The sequence below is a fragment of the Phalacrocorax carbo genome, chromosome 2, assembly GCF_963921805.1.
Source record: "Phalacrocorax carbo chromosome 2, bPhaCar2.1, whole genome shotgun sequence".
Lineage (NCBI taxonomy): Eukaryota > Metazoa > Chordata > Aves > Suliformes > Phalacrocoracidae > Phalacrocorax > Phalacrocorax carbo.
Window position 1 is genome coordinate 40,724,631 of NC_087514.1, and position 16,641 is coordinate 40,741,271.

The 16,641-nt window shown below is 39.3% G+C and overlaps 1 protein-coding gene across 1 annotated transcript in view; it reads right to left on the bottom strand.

Moving 5' to 3' along the window:
* Positions 1-16,641, bottom strand: part of CLVS1 (clavesin 1) — a 100,896-nt gene that overhangs the window by 56,726 nt on the left and 27,529 nt on the right. Inside the window, exon 2 of the mRNA XM_064442649.1 lies at positions 12,263-12,437. Within this exon, the coding sequence (XP_064298719.1) occupies positions 12,263-12,437 (175 nt within the window). The remainder of the gene's footprint in view (positions 1-12,262; positions 12,438-16,641) is intronic.

The window sequence follows — 16,641 nt, forward strand, 5'->3', positions numbered from 1 at the left end:
AAAGGAGGCAGTGTACACAAAAATCAACACATGTTTCATCTTTAGTGAAATGTTCCTGATGAGTTATTCCACATCTTCTTTTAGTGGTGCCAACCAGACCAGATTCAAAGAGGTCTGCCCTGAAACCACAGCCTCCAGGGCCTCACCAGGGACCGCCAGAGAGAGGTGGCATGGAGTTGCTCTCTGGGCTTGGACCCAACCTCCCAAATATATAAAACAAGGGATACATCGAGTTTTGCCTGTGGCTACTGAAGTCATGTTAGTAGTGCTGGTGACATATTTGGGGATTCACTGTGCTGAAGTTCTTGATCACTTGCCCCTGTTCATACCAGTGGCATGTATGCTTACTGGCTGGCCCAGGGCAATTTGCAGACAGCCAGCGTCTGAGATACTGCTGCTGGGGGAAAACTTCAGCCTGACAACTAACCACATGGAAATATGTCTAAGTTAGGTATTTATTTTCAACAATAAGCATGCCCAACAAAGCACTCTGCTGTTAAAAACAAATTTCTAGAATAACGTTCTGATATTATTATAGAATTTGTACTATGTAAAATTTCCAATTTAAAAAAAAGATCATCAAAGAGGACTAATTTGCAAAACTCCTATAAAAATGCAAGGTTATTTCCTGATTTTTTCTTTTGGCCTCAGAGAAAAGGAATGCACTACCACAAAGGGGATTTTTTCTTTTTCTTCCTATATACACACAGAGCTGGGCAAGCCTTAGAGTTAGATACCAAATAAATTTACTCAAGCTAATAGCAACATTCACTTATTTTGTTAGTTAATTTGCCTAGAATATCTTTGAAAAACAACCAACCTCAAAATGCTGTAAGCGGTCAAAGTAAAATACTTCAAATACTGACAAATTTTATCACAGATGACAGGAATTTGTTAGTAAGGTTATTTATTTGTTCTCCGGCAATACTGTTCAGGGATAAGTTATGTCTGGTACAGAGACAAATTTAAGTTATTTTCATTGTCTTTTAAGACAGTTCAAAAGGATTTTATTTGGCTTCCTTACTCAGCAAATTGGATAAGAGGTCTAGCCCTTTAAACACTGTTGTTCCAGTTTTAGAGGAGAGAGGCTGTAAAACAGGGATGCTTCATTAAAATACCATAGCTGGACCTCTCCGAGGCACAGGAAAATAATATTCACTGAGTAAGTAACACATTATAAATTATAATTGAGATTCAGTTCTCCCAGGGAGAAGAGAAGGTAACTTGTCATTTGAAGTGTTGTGAGTTTCTGAGAGTGGACTAAGAGTTTAGAGGGTATAATGATATCATTAAGAAATGCCCTTGCAAAGCAAGCAAAATTATACTGTGCTGTTTCTTGAAAACCACAGGAACTCTTTATTGTTCTGTCAGCAGCAGTTCAAAGAGCTATGTGACCCCATTAACATTCACTCAGGCATGTATAACAAATTGGAGGGGGGAAATTTCTTGAATAGTTAATTATATTTGGTGTGTTTGAATACCTAAAACTGTTAGCCATGTGGGCTCAGCACCACAAAATGCACGCCTTGCACACCTGGTTTACCTCACAGCTTTATTTATCTTCTAATATTTAGAGGAGAAAGCAATATCAAAGGTAGAGAAAGAGCAGAGAGGTTGGGAAGTGCAAAAAGCTAGATAATGGCCAGCTGATTTGATGGCCGTGGCTGAACTGATCTAGTATTTGCAGTAGTTCTGCTTCGAGCAGAAATTGCTATTAGATGACCAGAAGACCCGCTGAACCCACATATCCATGGCAGGGACTGGGTAGGAATATGTAGGGTGATACACTATAAGCTTAAGCTAGAATCTTGCAGAGAAACTGAGTTTCAGTTTCAACAAGAGGCAGCTCTTCAAGCCAACCTATTCATTTATTTCTGTGTGAAAAGTTGTGGGCTTCTTCTAGAAAAGGTTGACTTTTTGTAAAAAAGCTTAATTGCAGAAATTCTGGTGCAGTATCTGAGTGGGACTGCAGCTTGCCTGTTTTCTGCTTCCTTAGTCCTTTGCCAGCCCAGTCGTCCCAGTGGCTCTTCTACACATGATGCCAAATGACTACAGGCAGTCTCCATGCTGTAGTGACCATTGACTCGGCTTAAGGAAAGAGAGTGGCCAGCCACAGAACCTGAGGTTTGCCTGGTTGGTATTGAGTGCTAACGTTCTCTTTTTAATAAAAAAATGTTTGGAATTTGTCTGAAAACATGGAGAATTAATTTTTTTGCATAGTAAAATGATTAACTGTTTTTTTTTCAGAGTGAGTAGCAGGTATTGTCTCCAATGTTAGCAGAAAGACCACTCACATTTCTTAATCAAGTCCAAAGCTTTATCTGTGCCAATTCACTAATTTCGTCTACAGTACAGATTTGGAATCCTTATCTCTTTAGGACCGTACCCTCACAGCTTTCCGCGCACTTAGCAATAAGTTTGATAAATGATATCAAATTACATGATAAAGGAAAAGACCATCATAAGGAGGTTAATGTTGTCTGTGTTATACTGAGATCTTATTTCCTGATAAACTTTTAAATTCAGGTTCTCTGTATTTGTTAATGAAGCCAAATAAAGTTAGGATTGCCAGTGGGACTTTCCATGAAACTTCACACAGAAGTTACAGGAAGACACTTTGTAGCTACTGCAGATGCCCATTCACGGGAGGATTCCCACCAACCCGCCAGAAACTGTCTCTTCCAGACACTGAGCACATGTGCTACTGAGGACACTCCCACTCATTCAAAGCTTCTTCTAAATTCCCTTGGAAAATAAAAGAATAAGTTTTATATTATCCTATAAGCCTAGGCAAACTTGAGTTCTATTTTCAGTTTATTAGAAGTTCTGCTTTTATTCTCTGTCATTTTTAAAAAGCGATCAGGTATTTTGCTGATCACATATATATTCATGCTTCTGTTCTTCTTCTGAAAAACTGTCAATTTGATGACATTCTAAATGTATCTGCTATTTGAAGAATATTTGCATTGTAATTGTATTTGTGTTAGCTATGCTTTTTCTTAGCTGCATTTTCATTGCATGCAGATTGGAGTCGATCAAAAAAACCTCTCTGAAATGCAAATTTTTTTTTATTACACTTTGGCCATACTTTACACTGGTTCTACTGCAAAGAGTCTGAAAGAGTGGGAGTGTGCTCAGAGTGAAAAGCAGAATGCGCATTCAAATGGTCTAATATGTATCTAGCAGACAGGGATGAAAAACACATCCTGAAAGAATTGTAGGAAGGTTTGAATTACAGGGCAGTACAGCTGTTGGAGGAATTTCCACTGAAATGCTCTTTTCCTCAGAAAAATGCCCATTTGTCAAAATTAAGGATTAGCAGGGGGGCAAAGGGGTAGAGAGGAGGGGAAAAGCAAGTTGGGATTCTCCGTGAATTTTTCACATAATGTTTTCATCTTTCCTTGAAAGGCTGTGATTTTTGAGATGTTTCAGGTTGACATTTTTGTATCAAGGAACCATGGCTATTCAGGAATTCTTGTTTCAAGTGTTATGCTCAACACAGTTAGGAAGAGACATAAAAATATTTGAGAACAAAACTGAGTGTTTCAAGATGGCTAGACAAAAAGTTCTAACTGATGTGCAAAATTTCCAAGAAGTGCTCTGATGTTGAGGGACTTTTTATACAAACCTGGAAAACTCTTATGATGTGGAAAATGGCTTCCTGCCAAAGTGTAACACACGGAATTACATGCATTGCCTCTGTCAGTGCAATGGCGAAAGTCCCATTCACATCAGTTGGGACCTCACATCAACGTTACTGAAAACATTGCGGTGTCTTTTGACCATATTGACCATACACATATTGACCATACTAATATGTATGACCATACAAAGTACTGAGGATTTTGTAAGTTGCTTTGTTTAGAGGGAGATAATAATAATAGATGAGGCTTTAAGGAGATCTGTTACGTGTGGTAGGAAAGTCAAACAACGTTTCTCAGAATGACTGTCTTTCTGCAGAACTTTAAGATGCTACTCTCTGCAGTTCTTTGTTAAAAGCTTGCACCAGAAATTATTACCTTGCCTAGACCAGCAGAGCATATAGTGTGAACACAAAGTCCTGGTGCAAACCCTGTCTGCAGCTGTATGAGCTGAGCTGCTGGCTCCCGCATGGCAGTGGTCAGGGACCCATGACCAGTTCCACTGATGCAGCACATTCTTGAAGGCATGTGCTAAAAGGGTACTGTGAGCCAGAGGTGTAAGGGGACAACTGGTCTTATACTGCCGCAGCTGTTTTCCCAGGGAACATGGATTTTAGTCCTGCAGTTGTTAGTGAGGTTCCAGCATGGAGACTCTCTCCTAGAGAGAGCCAAGTCCTTAACTACATGTGCTCATGGGATAATCCATGCCACATAACAGGGTGTACAGTCATATCATCACTCCTCCTCTTGCTCTGACTTCCTCCATCTCCCTACCCACATGTACCTCCGTCACCACCCCACAACTCAAACAAAATAGTACCTGTTCCACCTCTGTTGGCACATAGCTCTCACTGAAATGTCACTACTCCTGTGTCTTTCTGGTCTAGTCTTGTACGTGCAATCCCTTTTATATTTTTGCATAATTGCTTTATATATTTCTCACAGCAAGAGGTATCTGTAGTACGCACTCTCTTTGGGAAGCTTTCACTCAGTTTCCATGCTAAAAAGGGGAAGGGGTTGTAAAAGAAGTTAAATAGTTATTACAGATGCATGACTCCTGGAGTTCTACAAAATTAATGAGGACAGGGATAATATAAATTAATGCAAGTACATTTGGGCACATTCACATTTTGTAAGAGGAAGAAAGGTTCAAGGTACATCATGAGCTACTTATGCATATGTTGGTGGGAAGGTGCAAGCATGACTGGTGTTAGCTCTAGCTGCTGTTTTACTGCCTACCAGTAAGAAACAGCTGCTTTCTGTTCTAACCAGACTTATTGCAATAAGAATTCCTGTTTCCCTGGCAGGGCTGAAAGAGTATTTTCTTCCTGTCTAACTCTTAAAATCAACTCAGTGAGACCTTTACTAAAATGTAATAACTGGCATAAAAAAACCCCACTTTCTACTTAACATATCCAGCCTCTCAGGCTGTCCACATTGCAGCTTGTCCTTTACTCACAGCCAAAAGCCCCAAAACCTCCAACTGGCAAACATGGCTGTGCTGATCAATACTACTAAGCAGTTAATTCCAATTTTCAAGTGACGATTATGAGTCTACAGCCTACTATGCCTTTCTTTTTCCTTGTTCCAGTCAGCTCCCTAGAGATGGTAGGTACACAATAGCCTAGGCCTCCTCTTGCAGAGAGCAAAGTCTGTTTATCTACCTTTATTTTATATATAATGAGTCAATCCCTTTTCTTGTCTCCTAAAATTTCAAAGGCACTGTCACTGACAGCTCAGAGAGTACTCACTCTACATATCACAACAGCTGTTGGAGACAGATAGCATGAGTGTTCCTGCAATGATTCAAACTGACCTTCTTTCAATGGATACTAAGTGCCCATCATTAGCTGTGACTTCATGTTCAGTAGTTCAACAAAGGTCTCTAACATGAAGCACATTTTAATAGTGAGGAAAAAAATAACTAGAGAACAGATTTGGAAACTTCTGAGACAGCATTTAATGGAAAAATAAGGTATGCTTTTTATGTGCATATATTGGAAATGGTTTCCTCCAAATGTCTGTGTAAATGTGCAAACTTACATTTCATACAAATAGCGATTTGAAATCAAGAAAGATCTTTGGGAAAGTCCATTGCTTCTTACAGCCTCTATGAAACTGTGATCTGTAGCCTTTTTCCAGATGCTGAATATCAATAGATCTTGAAGCTGTCTTTTTTCAGAAACAGTTAAATAATTCTTACTGGGAGGAGCTCTCTATTGTCTTCACAGACCAGATTTGCCCCGCTCTGTAGGTAAAACCATGTTTATTTAGCCAATCTTGTCTCTACAAACATAAGCTTGAGTTATTAGCAGGTCTTCTAAAGTTATTAGCAGGGACTCTAGTTTGGGAAGCTACGACATGCCTTTTGGACATGTCAACACACTATGTTTCTGATAGAGGAACATCCTGCTTTTATACTCTGATGAAATTGTCTGCCCTCTAGTAGGCCACTACTAAAGAAGCGGTTATCCATCCTTAAGAACCCAGCCTAAAACATTGCCTTTTCTTCAATTTCTCTTTCCTGATAAAGAAAATGACAAGGGTTTTGCACAAAATCCAGAATCTAGAGATCTCCTTAGTTTTTTACAAGCCTTTAAATCCTGGGCATAAAAAAAAAAAAAAAAAAAAACAGAATAAACCAGTAGGTCTCTTTCCAACAGCAGAAGAGCAAGAAGGACTGATTCCTAGCTGCCATAAATCAGCATTACCCTGCAGATGTGCACAGAGCCCCAGCCAGATATACTATGCCAGCAACTGGCCTCAGCTGTTTGCTGACTTTTGTCTTTGAGATTCTGAACCTGAAAGACTAAGGAACAGCAGAACAAATGAATGAGTGACTTTTGAGTCTTCATTAAGTCTCCCAGAGATAAATACTAGCTGCTAAGGTTTTTTTACTTGTCCTTGTCCCAGCCAGTGTATACACATGTCTATATATAGTTTTACTTGCACAGCTTCTATTACTAAGGATATAATCTGTTTTGTCTTCAGTAGGCAATGACAGATAGCTCTCTGTCTTTCTGTTATATGACCTGTTTTAAATACCTGATGAGACATAACAGCATCATCGGATATTTATAACATAGACAGGTTTCTCCCTACACTACAGAATTCTACAGAAAGGCTGAGCTAGAACAAGCCTTTTCAGAGTGTTCTTCAGTGTGTTGTGATGTGGATTCTCACTCACTTTAAACTTTCAAGTAACCACAGTATTATGTTCAGAAACACTGTAGAAAGACTAGCAGTATCTTAGAGTCACTATGTAAGGCATTTCATAGCCTACATCCTTCACATGACTGACTCATAAAGAGTTCAATGGGAAGTGCTAAGTCAAAGAGTTCACGCCTGCCTCAGGTTTCAGAGTATAAATATGCTTGAACAAGGAAAGAAGAGCCAGTTCCTTGCTCCAGGGTCTGGGCTGGTGAAGGAAAGACCCAACTTGCAGGGCAAAGGGTTTGGCAAAGTCTCCAGATGCATGAGGACTGCCTGGGCTCTGCTCAGATTCCCCAGCCTGACCATATCAAAGATTCAGTCACACCTATTAACCCACGTCATGCTGATCTGAAATACTGTTCCATTATCTCAGCTTGATTTCAACTCTGAAAAAGCAAAAACTGATAACAATTAAGAAAGAAATCAAGTGCTTCTAAACCACTCATAATGAAATGGAGTGGTAAGTATTTTGATTTTCCAGATGAAAATTTTTGAAAGAAACATATTTCCAGAGTTTTGCAGAGAATTTTGGAAACATATTTCACTGCAATACTTCTATTTTGAAAAAATGGCATTGTTCAAGAAAAAAATAGCTTTCCGTTGAAAACTTTTATCAGCTCTAAGGCTCATATTTTTCACTAAGATTTGGAAAAAGAAATAAACAAATTACCCCTTTGTTATAATATTGGACTGCACTTTTTTCCTACAAGCTCTACATTCTAGTCTGCATTTTGAGCATATTTTATATTTTAGCTCTTCCTTCAGAAGCACAGCAGGAAAAATATTTGATTGTATAAGATAGCATCAAGAGACAAGTAATCTGCTGCTATAATTTAACTGACATTAAGTTTCTCAATCCCACATAATTACAGTAGGAGGGAATTTCCAAAAAAAAATTAACTTTTAAAAATCTATTTTAACTTATTTAAATCTATTGCTCATATTAAAGATAAAAAAGCTTCACGTAATTCTAAGCAGGCTGAGTTTTCCCTAAAGTGGTATTTCATTCCAGATTTCAAAGTGGGATAACCTTCAATAATGTCCAAATAAACATGTTAGCTTGATTATCTGACTTGATCTCAGCATTGGTGCTTAGAAAAAGCTTAAAAAACTTTCTAAGAAAACCTTATACAAGTTTTCTTTATTTGAAGAAATTTTTTCAGAATAATTTTATCAGTACCAATATCTGATTAAGATTTTCTTAAGTCAAGCATCATCGATTTCCTTTCATTACCCTCTCCTCCCAGAAATACCAGTTTCCAAATTCACTGGATGATGATAAGCTGAAGATAATTTTTTTAAAAAAGCAGCTTTAATGGATGTCCTAATTTGTTTTCACTAAAGCAATGGCAGGTGAGATCAGACCTTGTGCTGTTTTGAAAGTTTTGGAATATTTCTGGATGCTGTTGGAGACTTTGCTGCATTTCTGCTCACAGTACTAGCTGGGGGAATTTCTGAATAGGTATGCGCATATATGTGTGCAAACTGCAGTACATAGCTCTGGTGTTGGATAAGGCAGAAGCAAACACTGGTTCTCTGTACTCAGTGGTAGGAGCACCCTAAAATCAAGTCCCGTCTAGAGGCAAAGCAACTACATCCTCTGAGGAAAAGAACAACAAGCATTAAAAAGAAAAAGTCTGGGCTTCACTGGACACCCAGGCTATGGTCATTGTAACACTTCAGCCCTAATATCCGTGTTTATTAGAGGTCTTCAAATGCAGTGGTCAGTAGCAAACGTCCTGCACAGTAACCATTTTTTACGTGCCTTAGGTGCTTCATGACTGCAACATGAGTTTCTTACCTTTGCCATTAGACTCTGATGCTTTTAAACTGTTATGCAAAATGCCAAAAGGTCAGTCTCTGGTTAACTTAAGACACAATTAAATTATGCCTACCATCATAGGATAATTATAAGTTCAGCACTACACACAGAGAAGTGTAACTTCACAGACGAAGAGAACAGAGGGGAGAAATATGCTGTGAAGGGGGAAAGCTGTTCACATTAAAAGAATAACGATCAGAAGTCAAAACTCATCAAGTTATTGGCAAAAGAGATTGGTTTTATATACAACTCTTTCCCCACCTTTCTATCCAGATGACAATCTTCTCTTTAATGTGTTAAATATCAAAAGATCAGTAAGGTCTAGAAAGGAGTATGGCATGAGCTCAAAGCATGCAGTAGCAATTGCCTTGTGATAGAAGAGAAGAGCTCATTAAACAGGGATGGTTTAGGCACTAAAACCACATTTGTCCCTGTGCTGCTGTGGTACGATGAGGATTGCCATACTGTACAAATACTTGTTTAGTGTCCAAACAACTTTTGTTTAAAGTGGAGTCATAAGGCTACTTTTAGGTCATTAAATAACTGAGAAACAGAGTAGGTGCCCTGTTGACTTATAATGAGCTGCCTTGCGTGATGCAATATATACAGAAATCCAAACAGTGCAAAGAGTAGTATTGAGCAAAATGTGTTTTCAACCATATGGTGATGTAACTCATACTTCATCTCCCTGAGCATTTACAGATTTTACAGTATTTGGAACTGAGCATCCTATATAATAGCAACAGCTCAGTCTATTAGGTTTGACTGTGTTGGTCTTGTAACACAGGATGAATCAACATATGGACCTGTGCAATGTTTGTTCTCTGCACTTAGTGATAATGCACTGCAGCAGCAATTTGAAGAAAAAAATAAACTGAATATAAATGCAAAAAAATGAACTGCCAATATATTAATTGGCTTAAAGCAATCTGAAAGTAAGAAAAAAAAATACCAAATGCATAAATTTAAATTGTTAAATACACTACTGTTTATTTTTTAGTAGGTCTATATTTTAGAAAGCGATGGTCTGAGATACTGAATCAGATGAAAGCTTAACAAAGCTATGGAAAAATGGTTCAGCCATGGCATTAGAATTGCTATTACATACAGAGAGGCTAGAAGTTCCTGGCTTAGACACCAACAGGTGAACATATGGGTTCAATCTCACTAGAAATCATAAGAGAGAATTATTTTTCTTTGATCCACTTCACCAGACTTACATAGGGCTTAATATAACCCAAAATCTCTTCTTAGAAAGGAGGACTGGAATTGCCATGTAGTCTGCCTGTCTGAGCACCTGTACATGTGCAATGCCTTAGCTGTGAGAAATAACAAGGAACTAAGACAATCATGATTTTTTTCAGACATCACCATCTCATGAGAGCAGAACTTGACTTTTTCACTTTCAGTGACCTCCAATGCAACTCATATTGGGACTCCTCTTTCTCTGTATGTAGGTCTTGCCTGCATTTCAATTACATTTTACATAAATTTTACATTAGGACAACACTAGGTCTTTTAAAATAATAATGGAATGAAGTCTTAATGAAGGTACTTCAACAGCAGTGGTGATAGTGAAAAAAAACAAACCTAAAAAACCCCCACCAACACTGCTTCCTAGATATGTGCTTTATAAACATGAATTACTTCCTTCTAAACCTGGTAAACTGGAGTACAGCATTCACAAATCCTATAAGTCATCAAGCCCACCAGTGGTTAGAAAAGTCTGGGACACATTATCCCAATTTGTACTTTTTAGAGAGAAAGTTATACTTCTACATATTGTGGAGAAGATGACAATAACGTGTCTTTAAATGAGAAATGAAACGTCCACCCACCAACAAGAAAGGCAGCCTCCTTAAACTGCCTGGCACAGGATGTCAGGTTAATGACACCATAAGACCATCTTTGATACTTCCAGGCTTTGATACTTCCAGACACATGTAGTTGCCAGCAACTGCAAATACACTGGGGGCTCCCTCCAGATGATGGGGATGTCAAAGAAGAGCCTGTGAACATGCACAGTAGGGGAAACTGGCTTTGAAAGGAATAACATTTTACTGCTCAAAGCTGGACATGCCATAATGTGGACATGTCCCCTCATTCGACACAGTAGGCAGACAACCTGGCAGTGCTGTGGCCAGAAATCAGATGGGATGAAGGCTGGGCTGGCCTCTTATTGGAGAGTTGGAGGTGCACAATTCCAACAGGCACAAGGACACCTTGCTGGAATTTTATTTCCTTATGAGCATCACTTGGCTTTCTCTTCCCCCTGATGGGAGGGTTTTTTTGAACCACAGAATATTATCCTCTGAAGGAAGGTAGATGAAGCGATAGTATCAGCAGGAGAAGATAAGGTATTGTCCTAGGGACTAATTGCACAGCTTGACTTTCTACTTTGTTAGAACAGATGAAAAATCCCCACAAAGGGGAACACAGTCTTAAAACCGCTGGCAGATTTTTGAATAATAACATAAAGATAATCACGATCTAATTGTAGACAATTTGTTAGTAAAAAAATTAGTTGAACAAATTGTTCTTTCTAGTATATGAATTAAAGTTAAGATACACACACACCAGGGAAGATTATTCCTGAGGTATTTATGACTGCAAGATACCTGAAAAATACTAAAAATACAATGGGGAAACAATGACTTATAAAACCTCTCCTTTTGAATACAGAGCTACATGGAATGTGGTCCTTAGCAACCTGGTCTAAGGTTAAGTCAGCCCTGCTTTGAGCAGGAGGTTGGACAAGATGGTATCCAAAGGTCCAAGTAGTGCTTGGATTCCGTCAAACACCCACAGTTAATAAGGTTGTGTCAGACTACCGCAAACTCAGAAATACATCTCAAATCTAACAACAGAGATGGGCTAAGACTCTAGTGGAAAGGACTGAAGTCCTCTCTGAACACCACCAGCTTATCCTCATCCTCAGGTTGTCCCATCAAGCCCCAGCTCCCTTGTCCTCACTTTCCACCTAACCCCATAACAGCATATGCTTTTAGCTTGCTTCTATTTATTTGCAAGCACCAAGTGGATGTGCAGCCTCTGAACAGTCTGAACCATAATATGACAGCAGCCTGTGTGACAAATTAGGGCAGTCAGAATGAGGGCATGACAGGGAGCCTGTCCTCCCTCTTCTTATTTCCCTCCGACACAAATGCACCCGCGTGAACACGACAGCACACTTCCATCTGCTAAGGGAACTGCTCTCTTCTCCTGCCACCCTTCCTCTGCATACAGATGGGCTTGCATGTGAACTGCACACTCCAGAAGGCAGACACTGCTGGATTTTAATCCCCCTGAATTCTCTGATGGATTAAACCTCAAACCTCTAACTGTCCTCCTTAATGCTGCAGTAAGTAACACATATTCTGGTTACACTAGTTTACAGCTGAAATAAAAGCGAAAGACAATCCAGATGAAATGTCTGAAAATCAATCTATGCTGTGACTGGATTGGACACTAAAGCATTCTGGATGATTTTCTCCCACCACCCTTCACCCTGCCCAGTGCCTGCTGAGGCAAAAATCACTGGCTGCAGCAACAGAAGTTGGAGGCACATGTTTTACCCTCCGCTTACCTGTAACCCTTCAATGGCCAGTTTGAGGATAGATGGCGTAAGCTTGGAGGCTTGCTTGAAGGAGAAGTTGCTCCAATCTATAATTAGAATGAAGCCATTTATCTGAAGCTCCTGATCTTCGATGAGCACTTCCAAGGACAGTAGGATAGCACGAAGGATATCTATGAAGGAGTTCCTAAAGCCAAAGCAGAAAAAAACCCCAAAATCAATGGCTGCAGTTATCTTCAGACCTCAAGATAGTCAGCTTTGCTGTGGATGGGGCATGGGCAGGGACAGGGACTTATTCTGGAAGAATTCTTTAGAAAAGGAAGTTGTTTCAGAGGTGTCACTAAAGTGCTCCTGCTCCAAAACTCACATTCCTCTGCTTGATGTGATAAGTCCTGCTCACTGACGGATAAAATAAACCCTGAATCAAATCTTTTCAATTCTTCTGGCATTCCTTACAATAGATTTTAGCTAAGCTACTTTGAGAAAATATTTATCTGTGGTGAAATGAAACAGATTGAAGCTATCAGTTTAAATCCCTGCTCCTTTGGATATACTTCACCAGTTCTTTTTGTTTGTGCATTTTTCCCCCTTCTTTTCTTTCTATTATGAAGAGAAAAATCAGAAATGGAAATAAATTGGTACGATATTAGTATGAGTGGTATGGTTACAACTAGGCTCCCTGGCTTCCTGCTTGAGTGGAGGGAATGATCCAAGTCTTTGCACAATAAAATTTGACTGTTGCCTTATTTCTGTGAACAAAATGCAACATGAAAAATAGCTGAATCCATTCAAAATGGGAACTCTTTATTAATTAGCAGCTACCAATAGGCTGGCTGCAAGGCTTCCCTCGGCTCTGGGAGAATAATTAGAAACCTTGGAGGCCCTGAAGGAGGTAGCAAGTGACAGAGAAGAAAATGTTGAAGTGTTTTCTTTAATGTGAAACTCTGTACTGAGAAGCCTGGGCCACTTTCTACTTCCGTCTCATGTATTTTACAGAAGCTAGAGCTGGACACTTCAATGACTTATTCCATATTTACACCTGAGTAAGCTGAATCAGGCCTTCTCGTCCTTCCCGTTAAGATGATTTGCAAACAACAGATTCTTTTAGAGAGCAACAAGCAAGGAAAGCTTTAGAGAGTACAGCTTAACCTTCTGCAAAATGAAATTGTAACATGGTGCTATGGCAGTGTGCTTTACCTCTGCATAATTCTTAAATTTTGATGAGGCCTGAGGTCTATTACAGGGAAGGCTCACACCATGTTCTCCCATGGAGATTTTAATTTAATCCTTTTCTGCTGTTTCCTTTAATTTAAAACAAGTCATCTAAGCCTACAAGAGCGTTGTTTCAAATTCTGCCTGAAAGAAAAAACCCGTGTGCAGTCAAAACAAACTTCTCTACCATCAAGATCTCTACCCTGCAAGGATGCAACATGTGATAAATTTCTGTTACAAATAAATGGTGAAGTGTTTTCTTATTCTTTCTCTTTTCTTTCACCAGGTTTTGAGTGGAAATACGCATTTCTTCTCTAAGATGTGGTCCCTTGAAAAAGCTGTTTCTAAACTATGCCTCTCTGCCTAGGCTAGAAGCCTCTCTGAAGTACAATTTCTAAGGCAACTTGTAATACTAGAGCTTGAAGATATTTAACTTTGTTGCTGCTGGGTACCAGGCCACCCCTCCCTCGTTTGCATGGGACATTAATGGGACAGCCTTGGTCTGTGCTAAACCTGAGCTTTACTTAGCAACGCAAGGTGAAGGCATACTGATTGGATTGGCAACTGACATTTATCTTCAGTCTAAATTTATTTAAAAAAATAGTGTTATGGATATACTACCTACTGCCCAGCTGAAACAGGTGATTACTTTCATACATCAGCAACAAATTACAATATTTTCAGTGATGAAAAAAACAATTGCAGCCCTAAACCATATCTACAGATATGTACCTATGTATAATTTACCCTACATTACTCTACCCCAGCATCCTTATTCAAGGGCATCAGCCTTCTACAAGAACTGGCCCATGGAAAGTCTCAGAGGTGTGCAGTGTCTCCAAAAGTGTCCTCACACACATGTTCTCCACTCTCATGTTGGCATCAACACAAAATTCATTCATGGATGGGCTTTCTGACTAGACCGGGGAAGATGGATTGATCCAGAGCTTGATTTAACCCCACATTTTCAAATCTTTAACGGAAAACTTATTACTGAAGGTGTGAAAATAGGGCCACATTGCGATCAGAAAAGATCTGATCAGCCTTTACTGATCAGCCTTTACTGATGCTATCTTTTCCAAAGGTTTCATCCTTTATTTTGGGGAAAAATTTTTCTTAACAGAAGATTCAAACTCATATTCATGATTCTGCTACCTCTGATGTTTTTAGAGGCTGTAAATCATTTCAGTAGGGCTGTATGGAAATGATGTGTACAACGCATATCTACAACCCACTTAAACTCTAAACGACAATGAAATATTTCATTTGATTGAACAAAATCTTCCTCTCAGACTCTACTGTTAAGAATTCCAATCTTTGTTTAGGTGTCTACATAAATTACCAGGTTATTAAGCAATTTCTCACCTGTACTTTCATCTACTTTCAGTACAGCTTACTTGCCTGGGAGATATGGCACCCAGTTTTCTTAGTGTTTAACTAATCTGGCTGTCCCCTGCCCAGATCCCTCCTGCCCCTCTATGTATTTGCAGTTTTAAGACATAGTGTAGGAAATAACTCAAAATGAACACAAAGACATTTTTCAGATGAGTACAAGGAGACATGAAAGCAGCAGACAAGTCCTCCAGGTGGGCTGTTTGCAGGCACACTGTGAATGCAGGGTCTGGACAGAAATCAGACAGAGTGCCACTTGAGGCTGAAGCCCTCTGCTCCCTAATCTTGAGGCTTTGAGACAAACCATTCAGCTGTGTGACTGATTTGCATCCAAATCATTTTCTATGCATGAACACAGAACCACTTTCTATTAGTCCATCTCTTTTGTTCCTTTGCTTAATGTTCCCTTCCCTACTCCAACCTCCCTCCCCACCAGTTTAACCCTTTCACAAAAAAAAAGTGAAATAAATTGCTATTGCACAAAGGGAAATGTGTAAGGTGCTGTAAGGATTCAGCATGGACCCTACTGAAGTGAGCCACTAAAGAGTTACAAAAGATTTGCACAAGCCCCAGAAAGACAAAAAGGATGACGGAGGGAGAGTGCCTATCTGCCTTGGCTGAATGGAAAGGTACCACAAAAGAGGCTTTTCAAACATCCTTTGGAAAATGGGAAGTTAGCCCAACAGAAGCTAGTGGTAAGGAACAATAATGTAAAACAAAAATGAAGATGGTTTAGCTGAGGGATTTGGTGGAGAGATTAGCCAAAGGCATAACATGAAAATAAATAAGAGGAAATTACTTAATTATAAGAGGTGTAAGCAGGCTGTGAGAGAATCAAAAGGCTCAGTGGAGTACCAGGGTGCAATGGGAACAATTAAGGGGGATAAAGACATTGCAGAGAAATTAAATGATCTATTTGCATGTCTCTGCCACCAGTCATTCTGAAGAGATACATGGATAATAAAGCTGAGGGACTGTTGGAAAATAAGAGGTCAGATAAGACACACTGCAAGAAAGTGATATATTTTGGAAAAGATAGCATCAGTAAAGGCTTTTGGCATTACTGTCTCTGAACACTTAAGCAAAGGCTCTCTTTTAGGCATGATAGAGAAATTAATTGGATTATTCAGATGGTTAAAAGTATGAATGTACAGAAGTACTGGCAGCTGAAACTATTAAGATTGGCTGCTAGTAAGCAAAAACAAACTGTCACTAAAAATCCTGACTGTCCCACAAGACAGCAGGCTAACAAAGTTTGGACCAGTGTCATTATCCTGGCAGTTGCAGCAGCTCAGCTTAACATCCCTAAATTAGTATGCAGTAACAGCCCCTCTCCTGTAAAAGGCGGTGTAGTTAAATAAAGATAAGAGGAATTCCTTTACTTATTAAAAAAACAGCTCAGGATACCGAATCAATGAATTTATCACCTTTGAAATATAACAGAGAAGTGAACTTGCAATGCCATCATATTTAACATAAGCTAACAAAAGACTGGTCTTATGAGGAGAGGTTGAGGGAACTGGGCAGAACTAAGGAAGACTATAAAGCCCTGGGAAAGCAAGTGAAAAATATTGGTGCCCAGGTTATCTTCTCCTCCATACTACGTGTTGGAGCATAATGGGCGACTAGAAATAGGCAAATAATACAAATCAACTCCTAGTTACGTGGCTGGTGTCAATGTGAGGGTTTTGGCTTTTATGACAATGGGATGTTCTTCAACAATCATAGGCTGCTAGGGAGGGATGGACTCCACCTGTCTGGAAGGGGAAGGGAATCTTTGGCAGCAG